Below are 23,016 nucleotides of genomic sequence, written 5' to 3'. Positions count from 1 at the left end.
ACTTTACTCATCTATTTGCTTGAGCAGTCACTCACAAATTTAACACAGGTTGAGCATCTCTAATCTGGCACTCTATGGTCCGGCATAATTTTAATTAGCTGGCTGTCCACTTATGCTGGGTGTGGCCAAGTTTTCTGCCACCCCATGAATTTGTTTACAGCCATCAGTCCTGGCTCTCACTGATCTGTGCTGTTATTTAGCTCCAATTTAACTCTTCATGTCTTGTAAGATCCCACTAAACAGTAGAAGTGTTGGTATTGCTGCTAAGACCATATTGACCTTACGTGGTTCGGCAAATTCTCTGGTTTGGCATCGGTCAGGTCCCGAGGGTGCTGGATTAGAGAGGTTCAACCTGTAGTTCACATGAAAAGGCAGCAGTACTTATGGACTACTCAAGATACATGTAAAAGTGTGATCTCATGTCTTAAACTGAAGTGGAGCCCTCAATATGGTAAATAATAGAAAAATTAGCAAATCCTTTTTTTTAAACTTAGATGTATCATATATATTATAACCTCCTGTATAGTATATACTTATTATGATAATGTGATTTGTGAATAATTTGCCCAACTCTCTACAGTTAGTCAAATTATAAAAAAGTATAATTAATGTATTTTAAAAGTACCACAACATTCACCGAATGCATTATTTGATAGATATTATTAGACCTCTTGGCTGTTCAGTATGATGTGAAATTGGCATGATCTGACTTATGCTAAAAGAAAGTGAGTCTGACACTGAAGTTCATACTCCAGTGCAATTCCTGCTGAATCTATCTAGAGACCTGATTTGATCTGAGTAAGAACTGTTGAGGTAGTTTATGTCATCCAAAAATGATTGAGATTAGAATAAGGCAAAATGAATTAAATACAATATAATTTGTGACAAAATCCAAAATGGTTAAATTCCACTTTACTGAAAATAGAGACTCTTCGGATGTGTCTACATAGCACCCTAAACTTGAAATAAGATACACAATATGTGCTATGCAAATTGCGTATCTTATTTCGAATCCATTTCAAAATACCTTATTTTGAAATTTGGCGCATCTACACAGTGCCAAATTTCAAAATAACGTGATATTTTCAGACATCTCTTAACCCTTGTGGAATGAGGGCTATCGGGATGCCAAAATAGCATACCTGTTATTTTGAAAATATTTCGAAATAATAGGTGGATTGCGTAGACGTAGGGTAGCTATATCTTAAGACAATGAATAAAATAAATCTGAAAAAAAATGTTTTGTCTCAACATTTTAAACAAAATCTTTCAATATTTTAGTGCAAACCACACTTGTTTTGATTTTATTTCATTTTTCTCTTTTGAAAGAGTACTCTTCCCCCCCCCCTCCCCCGGAAAAAATCTAATGAACAGAATGTTTCCTTTGACCTGAGATTAGTGGAGGTTTCAACCTGCCAAAAAGGACAAAACAAATAGTTTGGATCAACCCTGAATATTTTTTAATTCATTTTTCAGTGTGGACATTAAATGAAATAATTATTTATTCAACCAGCTCTGAGATATCTGTTATTTTTAATACAGAAAAATAGTATCTTAGATGACAACCAGTATGATAACAATCAGCAAATAGTTAGGTAATAGTAATGACTGTTCATGTAGCTAGTAAAAATTCAATCAGATTTTGGTGATTAAAGGTCCAAAAATGTGAGTTATTTTACTCAATGTGAGCAATTTTATTCACAAATATAACATTATTTAAATTAATGGAATTGCTTATATACACAACTCACTTTACTCACATAAATAGTGTTTATTGCATTGGGGCCTTAGTTAATCACATAATACTATTTTAATAAATAATTTGAATAATGTTTGATTTGCCAATAATAATCACAATAATATATTCAAACTCCATTTTGTATGAAGAACAGAACTAGGTGGTATTTTCCCAGTTTATTTGCTAAAAATACAGCTTTAGATTGATTAACTTTATCTGTGAATTCAAATCAAATGCAGCGAATATTGTTTATGTCAAAATGTTTATTTTTGACATTTTCACAATGAAAGAGTTCACTTTTCTTTCTAAAATGTTATTTTAAAATTTTATCTACATTTTTATAAACACAAAACAAAACAAACTGCCAATCAATGTTAAAAAAAACCCAAACAAATGAAAAAAAATAAAGAAGCCCCAAAAGTAAAACAAAAATAAGAAGAGAAGAAAAATATGAGGTCAATCTAAATGCACTGCTTGACCCAAAATTAAAATTTTTATTTTTTCATTTCAGCAAAGAAAATCAAGAAAATACCATTTTCAAACAACTCGAAACAATGTATTTTTCAGATTTTTGGTACAGCCACAGAACCAAAAACCCAGTTATTTCTTCAGCTTTAATGAAGAGATTTATATATAATTCTGTATTTCACTAGATTAATGCATTCTTTGTCAAAAGAAAGTCCCAAGGTATTGTATTTTGTTTAAAAGTGCTTAAGAAATGATCTAAAAAAATATTTTTGTATTTAAAATATTTCTTGAAAGTCAGTTTACAGTGTAGTTGCAGTGTAATCACATCCTGGCAGAGCAGAGGTTTAATTACACTTTTGGCCTTTGACTGGCCAGAGTTCAATTAACATATTTAATGTCAGTGTTCATTAAATAGTAGCTTACTGCTATGCTTGAACAATGCATTTAAAACAGTGTTATCTTTTCTCTAGCAATATGCTAATAAATAAAGATTTACTTATTATCAATTAGTATTGTTGGCAGCACACATTTTTATATGGACTGTTTCCAATGGGTCCTGGTCATTTTATGAAGTTTCTTTATATAAAAATTGATTCTTGTAACTGTGATGTATTTACTAGGTTGCACTGATACTTAGGGTAAAATACCAAATACTTTTATTTATTTTTAATAATGGGGTATTTTTATAGAAGTTGCACATAAAACCCATCAAATCTAAATATCAGATTGGTGTTCCAATACAGAAACATGTTTTCCTTCAAAATCTCTTTAGCATATTCACAAAGCTTGAAAAGAAACATATATTTGGAACTTGAAGATAACTTCATGAAGAGGTTCTATTCAGACCTATCCAAGATGGAAACCACAGATCATTAGTTGCATCTCAATCCAGCTTGTCCTAAGATATTGCTGTTTGACTGGTTGGGTGGTTTTGTGTCGAAAAACTGTTCTACTTAACCCAAATGACAGCATTTAGTAATTACAGTTTGTGTTTTAGATTACTGGACACGTTGCAATTAGAATATTGTTAAAAAATATTTTCCTTAGAACAACTGTAGTGGGACTTGAGTAAGCAGCATTGTCTGATGGCTTGCACGCAGGAGTGGGGATAAGTTTTCCAAAACGACTTGCATCCCATTTTCAAAGTGACTTACGTACTAAATGTCAATAGAAATTCACTGGAATTTAAGATCCTCAGTCACTTAAAAATGGGGGGAGTGTTTTTGAAAATTTTGCAATGGCAACCATAATTTCAGATGTCTAATCTTGGCTGTGAGGCTAATTTCACATGGCATGGCAAAGTTCCAAATCCTTTACTTTAATTGCCCCTGTCTGTAGAACAATAATAATTACCCACCTCACCAGGATGTTGTAATGATTATTGAATGGGACATACTCTACTCACCTTCTTCTCTCAAGTAGTTTCATTAAAGTTAGTAGCAGAATTGACATAAATTCACATTTGACATTTGGGCTGAATCCTAGAAAATTCTGAGTACTTTGGTTCCAATCCAGAGAAGCACTTAAGTATGGCTTTGCTGAATGAGTACCAGAGTGCTCAGCACCTTTCAGAATCAAAGCCCAATCTTTGAAAATGGGGAGCAATATAGATAACAAGGGATGGTATTATTATTATTACTTACTTCATGACTAATCTAATAAAACACTGAATTTTTCTCCTGCAAGGTACTGAATGCCTTCAACTGAGCAGTTTTAAAGAAAATTGAGGGATCTTATTATTTGCAGTAGATTATAAGAATCTCACAGAATTGGTCTTTGTATATGAAAAGAACACATATTTAGGATATTTATTAAAAGAAGGAAAAAGGAGAAAGAGAAAAATATATAGGCAAGAAGCAATGTTTTTATTTCTGATTTCTAATTTTAGGAACTTTTTTCTGGACTCCTAAATAGATATGAGCTCTGTTGAATTCTGAGAGATTTTGTTACATCATACTATATGTCTTTAAATGAAATTCCCAGAAAGGAAACCGTTTCTCCTTATTCTGTATTAAAATAATTAAATGAATCATTGGTGATCTCAAACATGTCTCCCCACAGCATCCCAGCTTCTTTCGTAATGAATCACATCTGATCCCAAAGTGACCATACTGAAAAAAACCCTGTCAGGAAATTAACTGCAGGCCAGGGAGTGGTAGTAATCATACAACCAGACAAGACCACAGCTGCCCAGCTTCAGCTTAGCTGTATAAACCTTTTTCCTGAACAAACTAGTATGTTCTTCCTACCGAATGAAGCTTCTGATAGAGGCCACACGCATTGCATACATATCCACCATTTGCATTCTTTCGCCAGAGAGAGGTCTTTGTGGTCAGGCAATTGGCACAAAAAACTCCTGAGCCTCTACGTCTCTAAAACAGGAAGAAAAAAAAAAAGATAGGTCAGAGGTGAGTCACATGATCTGCGGAGTTAGGACAAATCAACACAGGAGTTTTGTCTCTAGACTGGCAACAATGACAGTATAAAACCACACTGCCCATAATGAGGTCAGGTTCAATTGTGCTTAATAGGCACCACTGATTTTCATTATAATTAACCCTAAAGTGATGGATGAGGTGTGTGAAACACCAAAGCCTTTTCAGAATAACAGCTTTAGCTTTTTGAACTTTAGGTTTTGTGACTTTAAGGTTAGTTTCTAAACAGTGAATTCCGAAATATACGCTGTTTAAATTGACAGAGAACACCCCGAGTAGAGTTTTGTTGTTTTGTTAACTGTATTTCCATTGCAAATATTTTTTGTACATATACTTTGATTTAAAGTGTGATCAGCAACAAGTCTAAAAATACATCATTTCCAATTATTTCTAGTTTGCATCTGCTCCTATCAGTTCCTGTAACAGAGCTTGTACTTCATTAACAGAATCCATGACTTTCAGCTATAGTCTTTCCCACTTAATTTTAAAATCTACATATACTGCCACATTTTTCCCACAGCCAACAGAGAAGCGGGAGTAACCTCTGTCAAACAAATAAGAGTACAGTGATACTAATGAGACATCTTTTGAACTTCATTCGAAACCCAGACAACATGGTTTCATCAATGGATTTATTTATTTATTTGTTTCAGTCAGGCAAAGAAAGACATGGCACAGTTCCTCCAAATACAAATTGATTTTTAAGCAGGCTGAGCTCTGCATTCATCAATGTTAATAATGATTCACGAATATTTAGAAATAGACACATTTATTAGTATCGCTTGTTACGTTTTTTTCTATGGAATAATGATTTCATTAAACTTCTCATTTAAACAAGAGTCAGGCTGTGTGTGCAGGCACACATACTAAGTCAGAAGAGGAATTCTTTAGCTGAAATTTCTACTCTGCTCCCCACTTTCAAATCAAAGAATTTAATAAGAAATCTCCATCTCAGATAAGAATGGATTGGTATGGGAAAGAACTGTCTAGGTGAAAGCTAATTTCATTATAAATTAAAAATTACTAATACTATAACTCAAAATTTCAGGGTTTCATAAAATTTAAGTAATTTATTTAACTTTAATCCATACTGTGGAAGAGTGGTATTCATGCCAAAAAAATACAATGGTTATAATTGTACTCTGATACATTTCAAATGGAAAGCTTTCTGCAGACATAATTTTGGCTTGAAGACTGGAACACTTTCTTGGCATTGAAAGGGCATTTGATTCATCGGGTGTTTCACAATGTATCACTAAAAAGACCTGGTGAGCAGCCAGTTCCCTATAGGGTAATTTTTCCATCCAGATGCAAGTGCTATCAGAGGCCCTCGTCAGCTAAACTAATTATGATCTTGCATTTGCTGATGCCTGCTCACTCTTAACATTCGACATCCTCCATTAATCATCAATACAAGGAAAATGAATGAAATGTAAAGAAACAAGGTCCGGTAAGCTGCACGGCCATAAAAGTCTGAAATGAGTGCAATAATTTAACAAGATTGGGAAAATGTTTTTTAGTGATCACAAAGTCAGGCTAACAATCACCCTTTTAAACCAAGAACAGAGTTTCATTAGTGTAGCAGGTTGTGCTACTTTAAGGTGATATAATCAAATCTAGCCTGTTAAGCGAGATAATCTCTTTCACCCCCACAAACCATCCCCTTACTCCTTCTTCTAAATCAGAATCAGCTTTTTTAAAATCTAAATGCTGGTCCAAAGTATATGCGACAAGCCTTCCGCAAATGCTCAATTTAGTGCATTTGTGAACCGTAACCTATGTTGGGAATGCACGTTCACTTAACAAGTAAATAACTGGAACTTCTCATTTCTATTGTGGCTACCCAGCCAGTTTGTCTTTGCCAAACTTTACCTGGCTGCCAAATTATTCTCCTTAGGGTGTAATAAAATTTTCGCTAAACTAACTCCAATTTGGACCACATGAAGGTTTTCAAATCAAAACAAGTTTATATGGCTAGGATGCAGATTCTGTTGCAGAACCACTTTAATACATTCTTAGTTTTTGTCCTTGAGACTGAGTTGTTACGCTGATATGTTAAAGAAGGTGGAGTCTTAATTTGAATGAGTCTATGCATCCTTTTCACTGTTCTGTGCTTGATAAATGCATGCAGCAAAATGCCGTCTAACATAGTAACAAGGCAACCCAGACTGTATCATGCCCAATAAGCTTTCTCACATATATGAATGGTAGAACAGAAGATGCATAGAACTCCTGGAACAATTATATCCATCTCTTTCTTAGGTTCTATGATGTTACACTATAGCACAGCAATGCAGAAAAGAGTAAGAGTTAATTTCAATAAAAGGAAGGTTCTGTCAAGGCTGTACATTAATTCAACAAAAAGAAAATAGTGCGTAGTTTTGAATAAGCCCCTAAACTATAGAAAACAAAATAATAAAAGTTCTCTCATTGCTGAGTCAGTAAATACATTTCTTAAATATTTTTTGAGATTTTTCAAGGCAGTGCAGCGGATTCGGCTACACATCTTTCACTATAATTAATGGAAAATGTGTGGATGCATTCCCTGCACTGATCTAAAAATTGTAATTACTGCCTTTAACTTCTTTTTTACATCTTATTTCTATATTACTTTCAGTTCTAGTAAGATAATCAGAGATGAACTTCCTTCTGAGGAACAATAATGAATTAAGCCTCATAACACTCCTATAAAGCAGGTAAACACTACTATCCTTATTTTTCATTAGCAGTTGTGAAGCAGAAGCACAGAAATTTTAAATTGACTTGTTTGCAGTCACATAGGAAGTCTGCGGCAGAGTCAAAAACACTGACTCCCAATTCTTTTCTGTCTGTGGTTACAGGACCATCCTTCACAAATTATAACCAAGGTATGAAGATCATGTCCTGTAAGAAACCAAGGTAGCTATTTTTATAAGACTACATTTGTTTACCTTAAAAACATTATACAGGTAGTTATAAAGTTTTCTTCTCCTAATGAAACCAGTCTTTTAATAAGGAAACTATTAAAGTATCCTTTTTTGCTCTCTCCAGATAGCTTCTGCTATATATCAAGTTTTACAAAGGCTGATGTCCAGCACAGATTATTGAAAATATTTATTTTGTGTAACTATAATTTTAACCCATACATATTTTTATGATATGAGCCAATCTAGTTTTTAATCCTCAAGCTTTGTGTTCACTAGTAACTTCCAGAAACGATGGCACATTCATACCATCTTTTTTCTATGCCCTTTGTTAAAAAGCAGTCATTATGGTCCTAATATATCAAAACACATACTTACCATCGTCCTTATTCAGCAAAAAAAACCAAACATATTTACATGCTTATGGCCCTATGACTTAAATAAGACTTATGCATGTGTTCAAGTGCTTTGGTGGATATAGGGACATGGCAGCAATTAACAGATTTGTTTTGTGTGCCTTTCCTTTGTATGAACATGTACACTACCATAGCCATAACAGCGTGTCACAATAGCAGCTCTGGAAAATGACATAAATAGTTATAATGGGGTTTGAACCATAGAGTCTTAAATAAATGCCACTACTACTAATTGAAGTTATCCATGTAAATGCCCTATACATTCTTCAGAGAATAAATCCAAAGGGTTTAAATAAGTAAAATATGTCTACTTAACCAATCTTCAGTTGTCTGGATCCTTATAACCGCTATATTGTAATCACAAATTCTAAAGGGACCACTCGAGTTAGGAGTCTGTCACTGTTTCCATTCCAATTCCTAGATTTGGGTGTTTAATATCTCGGTTGTCTCAAATCACATAGGGCTGAAACTTGGCACACAGGTTTGTCAGCCCAGATGTGGCTATTTTTTTTTTCACTGAAACTTTATTTAAATCAGTTCAGCTGTTTATAATACAGAGCCTGGCCAAAAATGAAAAAAAAATCTCAGGTTTTTAGAAACATTTTGACAAATCTAGTGCTGTAAAGGCTTATGTTAAGAAAAGAAAAGAAAAGAAAAGAAAAGAAAAGAAAAGAAAAGAAAAGAAAAGAAAAGAAAAGAAAAGAAAAGAAAAGAAAAGAAAAGAAATCCAACTAGCAGCGAGGCATCCGTGTGGACTGCTATTTGGGGGAGGGAAGGGGAACTAATTTTATACAACTAAGCTATAAAAGTTTGTAATTAGTCACTGAGCATGTGCAATAGATCACTCTTTCTAACTGTTTTCTGTGAATAAGAACCATATTGAAACCATGTAATTGCATAACATCCCTTGATATGCAGATTATTTACTCAGATTTTTTATGGTTTCATATCTTGGCCGTTTCAAATCAAATCAGCCTGAAACTTGGTATACATATTATCAAGCCTGAATTTCCCCCAAATACTTTTATCTCTTAGGCTATTCTTCAGTTTCCAGTATTTTACTTAAAACAGAACTTAATATCAGTTATTTCAAATAATTAAGAAAGCAATATTTAATATCAAATGAATAGTCCCAGCGCATTCTTTAGGAGTATAGGCAGAATCAGGTCCCTATTTTAGAAAAGTAATAATGAATTAAATAGTTTTTTAGTATAAAAAAGTGCAACTTAGTAGTTTTTTATTAGAACTTTGAAATTATTGTAGAAGTGTTACTATGCTCTCTGTTTGATACACCAACACTTACAAATGAACTCATGCAACTGATGGGACATAGCTTAGCAAAAGAAAAAAATTCACCTCCAAAAAAAACAACCAAAAATCCTTTATGTATGTGTGTGTACACACAAACACACCATGGATTGTTATGCAATCACACACACACACACACACACACAGAGAGACCATATCACCATAGCCAAAACTACACACACACACACACACACACACACACACACACACACACAGAGAGAGAGAGACCATATCACCATAGCCAAAACTACTAACTTCTGGGCTTTAGCTAGCTATCTTATAGTAAGGGTTCTAATACTATTCTGGTGCCAATGTAAGCCATTCTTCCTTCAAAATTTCAAAGGAATTCAAAAAGACTCCACAGGCATCACCCAAGCATTTTTATTACATCACCATTCTTCAACCTTGTACATAACACAACTTGCCTGCTTTGCTGATTACATTCACTTCTCAATCAGGCAATAATGAAGGATGATGCCTGACTGGGATTCTTTGACATATCTGCCTTTCTACAGTGCTAGAAATAGAACATACTGCAATCTGGTTCCAGAAGACAAGATACACAGAAATGATAAATCATACTACTGTACATTAATGTACTGGTGTGGTAGATTATATGATGCTCTCCTCCGTTACAGGTAGAAGAGGGAACATTTTCTCCCTAAATTGTGTGAGTGCATTTTCACCAATTTACAAATTTCCCTAAATTTGTTTAATCAAAACAATTTCCTTTTCCAGACTTATGACAGTTACTGCTCATCCTCAAGGGTCCTGTCCATATGCAATTTTTCAAATTTAAGCTGCTATAGCCATGTTTGCAAGTTTAAAAAGTGAAGTTTTTTTCTGTCTTCACAACTCAAAAAAATCACCTTCAAGAACAAACAAGCCCCAAAGTCTGGTTTTCAAAAAGATAAAAATCTTAAAAGGGGGATGCAATGGAAATTGTTTTCAACTTTAATTAGGAATTACCAATTGCCTGCTGAAGCCATGCCAAAGAGCCAAATCCAAACTCCTCAAATATAAAATAGCTACTCTCAGGGACAACATCACAAATTCCTTATTTTATAAATACGTGGTGAAGGAGTGGAAAGGAGAGAAATGCCAAGAGAGAAGTTAATATTACATGCATAATTCAAAATAAACATTTAGTAGAATTCCTGATGGCTTGATAGGACAATATCTTTCAACTTCTGACAACATGCTCTGCAGTGGTAACTATTAACTACAGAAGGAATCAGTTCTTAGGGAAAAGCAAAATTCAGCAGAAGTATAGAAATAAAAAAATGAATATCAGGGTAGCCTTTCAAAATTCTACTCTCCCAAACCCTTGGGGAAATAAATATTTTGATGTGCAAGTAAAAATACATGTCAGTTTTTTATAGTATCATAAAAGGAAGCAAGCAGATTTTGTGCCTTGCTAGTAACATATTTTGTAAAATGTCTTTAAAGATACAGTAGCCTTCACTAGTGTAAAAAGAAATAAATAAAAAAAACCCAGTTAAAACAAAACATCAAGAGCGTTCTTAAGTATCCTATACTAAGATTTCATCATTGTTACAGTTCCAGTCAAATCAATAACAAAAATAAACACACAAACCAGATATGTAAGTAATAGTAGGTATGTCTTATGGCCCCTCCTTGTATTATGCATCCATACCTAATTTCCCACTCTTTCTTTTCTGGCTTATCCAGCCTACCTCTTTACCTAGGAAGATGCTGGTGCTGAGCAGTTACATAGGCCGTGTCCAGACTCAGGGGTTTTTTCGGGAAAAGTAGCCTTTTCCCGAAAAAAGTTCCCCTGCGTCCAGACTCAAGCCGCGTTCTTTCGAAATTATTTCGAAAGAACGCGGCTTTTCTTTCGATGGCGGTAAACCTCAATTTACGAGGAAGAACGCCTTCTTTCGAAAGTTCCTCTTTCGAAAGAAGGCGTTCTTCAATGTAAAGAGGCCGTCTTCGAAAGAGAGCATCCAGACTCGCTGGGTGCTCTCTTTCGAAAAAGCGGATTTCTCTTTCGAAAGATCCGCCTGCAGTCTAGACGCGATCTTTTGAAAGAGGCTCTTTCGAAAGATGCTTTCGAAAGAGCCTCTTTCGAAAGAAGCCTGCAGTCTAGACATAGCCATAGTGAGTATCACAGGCTGGAACAGATCATTATTTAGCTATTTGTTAAGAGCTATACAGAACTATGTGCTTGCATACAGAATCATAATAATATGTTCTGTGTTTCATTACCTTTTCCTTACTGAATTTAAGCACTAAACTGCATCATTCTAGATGGGTGCTGTGTCTCCTCTCAGCAATGCAAATTACAGAGGTATAACTAATTCCATATCTTCCCCCAAAATAATACCTTGAGGACTGACATAAAGACTATGGAGACATTTGTGTGTATTGTAAATTCTTTGGCACTGAGACTGTTTAAAAAAAAATTATGTGTGTGTACAGTGCACTGATAACCTATTAACTACTTTCAATTGGAGACATTTGTTAGCATAGTTTACGAGTTAAATGATTAACTGATAAAGCATTGTTTTCAACAAGAGCGGTTTCCTAAAACTGCCATTTTAGCTAGATTTGAAAAGCTTTTGGGGACCTGCTGTTCCTACAAATGATGAGAAGCATTAACTCCCAGTAAGTGTACCAACCTACAACTACTAAAATATGGCATAGGCCTGCTTGGGCAGAGGTTTGCCATTGACTTAAACAGCAGGGGATGGGGAGGAGGTGTTCTGTTTTTCATGCAGGTATATCTAATATATATTTTTAAAAGTTTTAATAACCCTATTAAAAAACCTTCCACCTAGAATCCTGAATTTCCTTAACAATAATGATGTCATTTTGTAATGACTGAAATCTATTCACGAGGAAAAAAATCCTTTTTCAATAACTCACCGAGTCAGTTATATAGGAAAGTACTGTAATAGGCTGCCCCCCGTCAACTAGCTCACGTACATGACTTCCTTTTCAATTACCAACTTGTCTGCATTGCCATCTGTAAAAACGAACACATACCTTGTGCTGCCAGTTTCTGTGCTTGCACTTCCATTAGTGGAACTGGCTGCAGCTGCTCAAGAAGAAAGCACTGATTGTCTTTGTTTTCCTAAAGCTTAGCTCTATTTTTCTCCCTACTGTGCACATATCATCTCAAGATAGTGCATTGTCTATGCGGGAATGCACTCAGAAGTACTAAGGTCCTGTTTAATTTGTGATGTGTGTTTTTTTCATCACAGTATATGATAGCAGAACTACCAAGGAGCATCTATCATTCTCTTCATCACCTTTAATACATTCACACCAGAACAGATTTTATCAGTAGCTCAGTAACTGTGGTAAAAATAACTACATGCTACTGACTAGTCATTTTCACATATTTCAAACTCATATTAAACAGAACACTGCTGCTGTTGAAAAATTAATATTTAAGCACCAATGGAAAATAAAATTAATTTTAATAATATTTCATATGCAAAATATTTAGTGAAACATAGAACCAAAGAGATAATTACTGTGACTGTGTGTGTGTAAGAAGGAGAGAGAAAGAAAGGAACTCTGTGTGTGTGCGTGTGTGTGTGTGTGCGCGTGCGCACACACGCTCTGTATCCCACCCCAAATAATGAGTAAAGCTTCTCTCCACTGAGTTGTTGAAAAGGAAACATGCACTATTACATTTCTGAACTACTGCCGAAAAACCAGGCATTAATTCACACAGATTAAAGCTTCTTGTTCGATACCTTGAGTTTTGTGGCTGCTGCAGCATAAGAATACTAAAAAAAAATCGCTAGGTGAGATTTATATCCTTTATAACAAAAATTTAAAAATAACATCAGAAAATGTGTAATACCAAAAATACAACCAATTATATTCAGGACCTGTCCTATAAATATTAAAGAGACATACGAAAGCTAGAAATAGTTCCAACTACAATACTTTAATTTCTTTAATGATAGATCAAAATATGCAACCTCGGGTGGCTAAAGTTGGCTCTGTAAAGCTATATTTATGCACTTATATAACTGAACATGTTTCCTGAGGCGCGGCGCTTTGTCAGTTAACTATTCAGTTAGGCCACATCTAGACTGTAAGCTGCTTTTGGAAGAAGCTATTCTGGAAGATATCTTCAGGAAAAAATTTTTCTCGAAAGAAAGCGTCTACACAGCAAAAGCGCAATGAAAAAGTGATGTGCTTTTTCAAAAGCTAGTGTACACACTGATTGGACGCTATCTCACATTTCAGTTGTGATTACTGTGGAGGGAGTGGCCACCAGGGCACCTGTGCTTTTTCCTGGAGGCCTCTTCTTTAAAAAAAAACCACTCTCTTCCATGTCCACACACACCTTTTTCCAAAAAAACTTCTTCCTCACAGAAAGAGGTTTACTGCTGTTGGAAAAACCCCTCCTTTCTTTTGACCTTCTGTTGAAAGAACACAATAGCAGTGTGGACGTAAGTGTAGTTTTTCCAGAAACATGGCCATTTTTCCAGAAAAACTCTGCAGTGTAGACCTACCCTTACATGTCTAAATGTGGAGATAGGTGATTAATTTAGGTACTAATATTGCAACATAAGAAAAGTCTCTTCATTTATGTTATGAAATAATTGTAGCTGTCAAATGAACCAATGGAAGTACAGGAAAGATACGTCCATATTTATTAACATATCCGCCGGTTCTGTAACAGCAGCCTGCAGACATCTTCAGACTTTAGCTAATGTGGTAGTTATAGCTTGAAGCTACTGGAGCTCCTACATCTCATCTACTGGTGTTAGGGTCCCACTTCCACATAAACGGACACCAGATAGTCTAGATACATTTTTTTGTTTTTTAAAATACAGCCAAAATAAAGCCTATTTGACTTCTGTTAATAGAAAATGGATCAGAAAACTCAGCTTCCTCTCCCCTTGCCCAAAAAAAGAAGAAGCCGAGAGTAAGAATTCTCACTTGCAACCACCATTTTCCAAATCAGAACTGTTAAAGCTCTTAATTGATAACATTTGTAAAAACTGCTAAGTGACTTAGAATCCTCAGTCCTGACTTGCTTAGGTGCTTTGACAATGATTCCCCAAGTTTGTCAATTAAATCTGAAAACATTTACAATGTTACTTTTAGAAATGATAACAAAGTACATCCTTAGAGTGGGCCCAATTTTAAGACACACTTTATGACATTGGAGAAAAAAGCACAAAGGGCAGGGAGGGTTCCCGACAACAACAAAACCCTTCACATAGGACAGTGATACTACATGCACATCTCGAGAAGTTAGAGGAAATTACCCTTCAATCTGATGACTCTCGATTTCCTTAAGGCCTGCTGTCATTTGAGTCAGATCCACAACCCACTGAAGTCAATGGGAGTCTTTCCATTGATTGCATCTAGTTTTGGATCAGGTCTTTATTGCAAGCCTTGTCCTGTGCTATCGCTGTAGTGGTTTCCATTAAAAAACATCAAGTACTGATCAATACGACACAATTACCATAGTTATTTCTTATCGTAAGCTCAGGGAGGAGCTGCGATGTCAGAGTGTAGTAAATATTGGAACATGATGGCCTTTTAATAGTGACACTTTCTGAGATAAAAAGACATGGCACCAAACCTATCTAAGTGGTTAGCTCTAGCCTAAGTATCTTTTCTATGTCCTATGATTTCACTTAAAGTAGGTTTAGGAACCATTTTCATAATTTTATACCTATTTCAATACCTTTAAATGGATAAACTCTTCCATTTTTAATTTAGTAATAGAAATGTAGCCGTGTTAGTCTGGTGTAGCTGAAGCAAAATACAGGACTATGTAGCACTTTAAAGACTAACAAGATGGTTTATTAGATGATGAGCTTTCGTGGGCCAGACCCACTTCCTCAGACCAAGTAGTGGAAGGAAAATAGTCACAACCATATATACCACTACTTGATCTGAGGAAGTGGGTCTGGCCCACGAAAGCTCATCATCTAATAAACCATCTTGTTAGTCTTTAAAGTGCTACATAGTCCTGTATTTTGCTTCATTTTTAATTTAAACATTCTTTAATATGTGAAGACTTTGGATCAGATATATAAAGGTTTTTCCTTCTTTGTATTTGTCTGTGTACCTGGCTTGCAAAATAAGACCCATAAAATTCTATTGATAGTATGTTGTGAATAGAAGCTTATCAGAATTCAAAACCATTTGTACCATAGAACGTTTGCAGGTAATACATTATTTATATTCCCTCTTCTCTACATTCAAAAGGAAATATATTGGGAATGGATAAAAAAGATTAATAAAGTTTCAGATATAAAGGCTATAGCAATTACACAGTTTATCTCCTAGTTCATATCAAACTCTAAATGGATGCTGGTTTATGGCATAATTAATTGTGGGTATTCGGTGGTTTTTCTTATAAATATATAAAGAAGAGGAGAAGGACAAAAAATGCCCTATCATTTTGGAGACAATTGTGCACTTTCAACATCCTTCCGTAAGCATCCAGAACTTTGGAACACTTGAAAAGACCAAGTTTTTTTCACAACACAAGATGTTTTGGGAGTCTTAGAAGCCAATATGGGTACTGTATACAGACCTCCAGCATGTATTCAGTTAGTTCAATACCGAATCATAGATTATTAACGAAAGATATTCAAAAATCTGATGTAGTGTACTTTCAGTCACTGTAAAAAAAGGTTATTATCCCATGCCATCTTAGAATTAACAGATCTGTGCAAAAACCACAGACTCCAAACTCTGGTGCTTAGTATTAGGAGGCAAAACCCTTAGATTCCCCATGAAGTGTGGTCCTGCAGAAGTAGCAATGTTCATGATTATTTTCTAGATAGGCTTGACTCTCCTTAAATTCATCATTCAGAACAGGAAATGTGGGACAGACACACAGCATAGTAAAGGAGAACATTTATCCCGATAACATACTTACGCAATAACTTGAGGTTCCTCTTTCTGTTGTGATGCTATAGGTTGGTGTATAATGTAACCAATGTATTTGTACACACAAAATTATATAGATGAACACATGATAATATAGCTACTGCCCAATTAATTTTATTTCATTTTCAGATAAATAAGTTTCCAATGTCTCTCCTAATTTAAACTTTTCCTTTATCATTAAAATAAAAGGGCAACCTCTTAACTTGCTCAAGGCAGAAGTTTTAAAGTTCACATCATTAGAGTCCTTTCTTACGCACATGTAGCCTGAACTGCTCTGAAATTATTGTTTTTATAATTCCAGTTGGCTCTGTGAGTCTACTGCTGGCAGCAGTCACTGGTCTGTTAAATGGCATCAGTTTGACATCAGCATTATGGGAGTCAAATGTGAGAAACCAAGAGTGACTTTTCCATTGTGAGTTCTATACACTTCGGCTGTGTCTACACTGGCACCCTTTCCGCTAATGAGACACTACGGAATTTAAATATCCCCCGCGGCATTTGCATGAACATGGCTGCCGCTTTTTTCCGGCTCAGGATTTTGCCGGAGAAAAGCGCCAGTCTAGACGGGATCTTGCGGAAAATAAGCCCTTTTCCGCAAGATCCCTTATTCCTACTTGAAAGGAATAAGGGATCTTGCGGAAAAGGGCTTATTTTTTTTTTTTTTTACTCCACCCAGTAAAAAACATTTTGGGAAAGCCAATGTCACTTACCAATGGCAAGCATCCTTGACCCCTGGATCAGTCCAACAGGGCATGGTGCAGATACAGCACTGTTGCTCTTGTCAATAACCTCCTATACCTTGACATGTGGCACAAATGTTTTTTTACAGGAAAAGATCATTTTAAAATCAAGTCACTTGTACTGATGAGCTATGATAACTATCTGAGGGGCAATACACTGTACTTCTGATTAATTCCTGTCATTAGCTTGTAGGGACATTATGGGTCTGCTTTTTTTTTTCTTAAATTAATGAGCACTCCTGTACTAATGGGTAAAGTTCAGAAAGTACTGGACAGTAGCAGCAAAGTTAACCAAATCTTTTTGCTATATGTTTAGTAGAACTCTTGTTTTAGGTTAAATTCAATCACAGCTTTCTTTGCCTAACAAAGAAGCAAACCCTGCCCCATTTTACACATGGGCTTCGAGACTGCAGGGTTTTTGCAGAAGAAGCCTTTTGCACAGAAGTTTTTGCGCAAAAACGTCTTCCACAAAAATGAGTCCACACCTCAAAGCACATCACTTGTGCAATGTGCTGTTGCACAAGAGAGGGTCCACACTGCATGGATGCTCTTGCGCAAGAAAGCTCTGATGGCCATTCACAGAATGGCTATCAGAGCATCTGTGCTTTTTCCCATAGGGGTTTCTTCTGCAAGAAACCTCTGCAGAGCGTCCACATTTGCCTTTTTACACAAAAACTCTTGCGCAAAAAGGAGTTATTCCTTGTGGGGAGAGGAATAAGTCTACTGCAAAAAGCCCTCTGTTCTGCTGATTTTCTTGAGGTGTGGACGCTCTGCTGGTTTTTGTGCAAAAACAGCCGTTTTTGTGCAAAAACCTTGTAGTGTAGACACAGCCCTAGTGTAAATACCATTGACACTGGTGTTAACTGCATGAAGTGAAAACATACTTTAGCCCAAAGTTTGTAGAAAATTAAAAAATAAACCCTACTACATGTTTTATCTCATTCCCTGACTTATGCCTCACTACTTTAAAAATAAGGGATAAAATGAGCCTCTTTATTCTGTATTTGTGATATTAAATGTTTCTTCAATATTGTCGTACATATTACAGTTTAAATCCATTGAGAGTCTCATGCTTACTAGAACTGTTAAATGATTAATGATCTTGTTATGAAACAGTCTTGTAACTTTCTTAAAGAATATTGCTTTCTACCTAAAAATTTGGTTTTGCGTGTTAATTACTGGCAGATTGTAGGGAACAGGCAATTTCACAAATCTGAATATGTCATCTTTAAGTCAGGTTCAATTAAAAAAAAGTCTGGGGTCCAGTTTTAAGATACAAGTTTTAATATGTGCATGCAAACACAAAAGCATACGCTATGGCAATTTAGAGTTTTATATTTATTCACAATGCACTGTCCTCTTTGTAACCCAGACAAGAACATAGGAATAGTCATATTGCATCAGACCAAAGGCCCAAATAGCTCAGTATCCTGTTTTACAACTCTGGCCAGTGCCAGGTGCTTCCCAGGGAATGAACGAGATAGATAATCATTAAGTGATACATCCCCTTCTACACATTCCCCAGCTTCTGACAAACAGAGGGTATAGACACAGTTTTAATAATAACAGGAGATCAAATCAGTTGAAAAACTAGGAAAGGAGGGCAGAAGTGCACTAGATTTTAATGATGGCCCATCAGTCAGGGCCAGACGTATGTACTCTTACTCATGCTGAAAAGCACTAGATGCTGTCCCATTTGAAGTAAATCAGACCACAGTAGAGTAAGATTCAACTCAAGTGTGGTATAAGAGTCAGAATCTGGCTTTATCAGATCTCATTACTTTGATTTGCCCAATGATGGAGAAACAGAAAAGAACGCTCTGTATTCATCAGTCTATACAAGAGCCATGCCCATTTTTTCCTGTGAGTATGTGTGTCACTTTGCTACTCTGTAATGAAGGACTAATTGCCAGTAACATTGCTACACATTAGATGTAGATCACTGGATGTTTCTTTCATTATGCGTAAAACCCCATTAATATATTTTGCATGAACTTCTCTGCTTTGGTGGTGGAGGGAGTGAGGGCAAGGAGAGAAGACACACTTGTGTTGCATTTTAAGTGTTTGCCAGATTTCCATAATAATTCTAATAAACTATTAAATGATGTATTTCGCTACCCATCTCACTTGTTTCCGTTTCTTCAATCAATCAGTCAGAGAAAAGGAAGGAAATGTGGGTGTTATGAACAGTTCAAATGAGATGAAAAAGTTGATAGATAATATAATAGTTGGCAATATCAAAGAATAGAGCTAACATTAACTAGGTTTATTTTAATTTTATTTAAATAAAAAGTCTTCAAGAGAAAAAAGTTTTCCAGATTGGTCTCAGCCAATTTTAGGCCACACTGAATGTAAAATAAACTATTATTTAATCAAATTCAGGCATATTAGTCTCACTCCTGCTGACAACTTCAATTAGAATATTTTTGCTTCATACAAAGAAAAAAAAAGCACTCATGATCTTTAAACTGCTATGGCTTCTGCAGAACATCTGGTTACAATTTTTGAGATCTCCAACCATCAAACTGCTATCTCCATGAAACAGTTTACTCAAGATTTGTTTTAATTATCCTGCATTGCAAGCCTCATATGGCTTTGAAAAAGGGGTGATGGGATCACTCAGATGTTTTCAGGCACAAACATACTGAAATGGATCACAGGGAGGAGACTGTTATACAACTGCAAAAGTACATTTCTTTATCAATGCCAAGAAATAAAGATTACTTTAACTGTATGCTCCCCTTCCCTGCCCACCTTGTCTTGTCCATTTAGCAATTTTTTCAACTGCTTTTGTTTGGTCCTACCCAAGTTTCATTTTCAACGTCATTGTAGCAATCCAATTTTCAAGGAGTTACACCTTTTCTCATTCTTTTACTAAAGCCACCATGGACATTTCTAAAAATACTGATTCAAATCAGGAGACAAAGTAACATTATCACCTTAATGATTCAGAATCAGAGATTGCAAAATGAACTTGTCCTGGGGCACTGTGAGGTACTTCTGCCACAAAAGTTATGCTCATGCTTAGGGTTGCCAGATGGCTTCAACAAAAATACCGGACACACTTGACATTACATCACAATCTACATAACATCTTATTTAGAAAATGCTTGACATATATATTTTCTCATTTATATTTTCTCAATTTGTTTCTCAATCAGAAAGCTCAAATATTGGACTGGACAGTTCAAAACTGGACACCTGGCAACCTGCAAGTAATCCTGCTGACATGGATGGGACTAGTCACATATATAAAGTTAAGCTTGCACATCAGCTTTTGAAGAACTGGCCTAAAATACAAATAAAGAAAATTGCTGCTGGGGTCTGGTTTGCTTAAGTAAATGTATGGACTCTACTCAGCTGAAAGGGACAAAACTTCACCTTTTTATCCCTGCTGTTTGTGTGGTAAACCCAATCACCACTGGGTCATCACTGCTAACTGAGATGATTAGTCTTTATGTAGTGGAATCAGTGTAAACATTGGTGGATATGAAAATTCTTTATTCATTTATTTGCGGTACATGCATGGATTTCAGGCAAGGTAATGTGGAAACTTAAACTATTTATTTTATGAGGTAACTATTTTGAAATCCATTAAACGAAATAAAGAAAAATAGTCTCATTATTCCTGTTTTTCAGTCAGCCAACGTTTATCATTCTGAGTTAGACCTTTAAAGAAAACTTAATATTTTTTTCCTTTGAGGCTTGCTTCAAAGTAGAGGCACGGGGGAACGATGGCATAAATTATAAATGTAATGCTATTTCTTAATTCATGGCCCACACTTTAATGCTTTTCTCCATGGCAGCTCAGAAGTATCCTGCAGAAGGCATAGCTGTAGGACTGAAACCCATAGCCTTAATCTTATGAATGCCTGAGCTCCACAATCCAGAGGCTACTTAAAGTATTCCTTAACCCAGGTCATAGAAGCCTAACTCTTCCCTGCTTTGCTACTGGGACGTTTTTTGTTTTTTTGTTGTTCTTGCTGTTTTTTTTAAATTCTTAGGGAGTAAAACTCACTCCTGTGCAGAGGGGAAGTGCATCGAGCCTAAGCATATAGCTTTGTTCTGGTTCTGAATGAGGTGAGGGACTCCTCTCACTGAGAATCAATGATGGCAAATCTCAAAAACCTATTTTCCCAATGAGAGAAGCACCCCAAAGTTTGAATGCATGGCCAAACTGTATCTGAACAAGCCAAACTTTCTGAATACATAAAACTAGGCAGGAAAGCCCTTGTACACGCTATCACAAGATTCTGGATACTCTCTGCTTCCTTTGGGGCTGGTAGTATTGTGAAAACAGCTTTGCTCACTGAAATTTGGCACTTCATTTCCACTAACAACTAGGAAATGGAGCATAAGAATATGCAAAAATCAGACAATATATTCATATTTAAAGTTTTCCAAACATTAGTGAATCTCAGGAGAGACATGGTTTGTATTTTGGATGAAAGTTGAGATGAAGTCTTATTTTAGCCAAACTAGTTCTTTCATTCTTAGTTTTAAAATTCACTCCAATATAAAGGGCTGGCAGAAAGACTACAGCACTTAAATGGATAAGAACCTATCCCTCCCTCACACCTCCAGGCGGTCCCACCACATCAGAAAGAGGTTCATTTATTGATCAGAGCAGGGAAACTTGTGCTGAAACTGGCTTTAATACCCTGCTACTGTGAATAAAGTCTTTCAATTTTCAGTGTTCTAAATTTTTTAAATATATAAAGAGTAAATAAACTTAAAATAACAAAAAAATCCATGCTCAGTTTATTGTTCACATCCTTGCTTTCTTATACACACACACCATGCACAGTCAACCAAAAGGTATATTTTTAGTGTGGTGGGAATTAGCCACATGACTTCGATTAATGTTAATGGAAGTCGCATGGCGAAATCCCTGTGCACCACTTTGGAAATTTATTTTAAAGTTTAAATATTATTAAGCTTGCAACACAAACCAACTAAGGCTAGGAAATGACATTTCATTAGTAACCCATTCCACTGTGAATACTTTAGGTACCTATTGCAGCATTTGTGGTACAGTAATGAACTAGCTAATGTGTTTATACAGCACCACTATCTACTGGAGGGAAAATATGGCAAAATATATCCAAATATGATGCACAGATCCTGCTACTGTCTGAACAGGTCACCTATTCCTCTTAAGCACTGGTAGAAGTCTGCAATTTTGTATTTAAAGATACCTCAAACTCTCTTTCCATTAACGCATAGATTAATGATCATGATATATCTGTACACTATATCATATATTAACATATAGTAATAGAACCTAACACCGCAGAATTTAACACTGAGATATAAGTGGGGGAGGAATGTATGGGAATGGGAGTATGTAACACCAGATTTTGCCTAATCAAGCTGATCTGGAAGACAATACATTCTACAGGATTGTTTTCCATTTAAATAGTTTAAATATTGCAGCTAATTTGTAATTATGAAAATTGGTTGCTTAGAATAGATCAGTAAAAGAGACTGGAATGTATATAGACCTTCTCTTACTGTTGTAGAAGTAGCACCTTCGTGACATATTTCCCCATATATTAATCTTGCAGTGTGCACTGTAGGATTCAGACTTTAGAGGTTTGTGGCCAATAAACTTCCACTTTTCCAAACTCATAGCGGAAGCCAGTGTGAATGATTGCAGAAATGAGAGAGTATGGGATCTGACTCCACCTGAAGCCAATGGATAATCTTGCCACTGAGTTTAATGGTAGCTGGGCTAAAATCTGCAGGAACCTATGCTCTGTGTTTTGGAAATTCTTGTAGGGCATTCCTAGGGTGTGTCTAGACTACTGAGTTTTGTTGACAAAAGTGGACTTTTGTCGACAAAACTATACCAGTGTCTACACTACCGCTGAGTTCTGTCGACATAACGTCGACAGAACTCACCAGTTTTGTCGACGCTGGTATACCTCATTTTACGAGGCATAACACCTTCTGTCGACAGAGTTCTGTCGACAGAAGGTGTTATTGCCTGTAGGGTTGCATCTAGACTACAGGGTCCTGTCGACAAAACTTCTGTCGACAAAACCCAGTAGTCTAGACGTACCCCTAGAGCCCTGACAGTATGGGAGCTCTGATTCCTATGGA

The 23,016-nt window shown here is 35.8% G+C and overlaps 1 protein-coding gene across 7 annotated transcripts in view; it reads right to left on the bottom strand.

The window, feature by feature from the left end:
- TRPS1 (transcriptional repressor GATA binding 1) overlaps window positions 1–23,016 on the bottom strand; it is a 284,107-nt gene that overhangs the window by 10,989 nt on the left and 250,102 nt on the right. For all 7 annotated transcript variants that reach the window (XM_075920201.1, XM_075920198.1, XM_075920202.1 and 4 more), the window contains one exon: window positions 4,456–4,578. In XM_075920201.1, the coding sequence (XP_075776316.1) occupies window positions 4,456–4,578 (123 nt within the window). The remainder of the gene's footprint in view (window positions 1–4,455; window positions 4,579–23,016) is intronic.

The sequence above is a fragment of the Pelodiscus sinensis genome, chromosome 2 (genome assembly GCF_049634645.1).
Source record: "Pelodiscus sinensis isolate JC-2024 chromosome 2, ASM4963464v1, whole genome shotgun sequence".
Lineage (NCBI taxonomy): Eukaryota > Metazoa > Chordata > Testudines > Trionychidae > Pelodiscus > Pelodiscus sinensis.
Note: the sequence above shows the minus strand (reverse complement) of the source record. Positions and strands in the feature narration are given on the sequence as shown.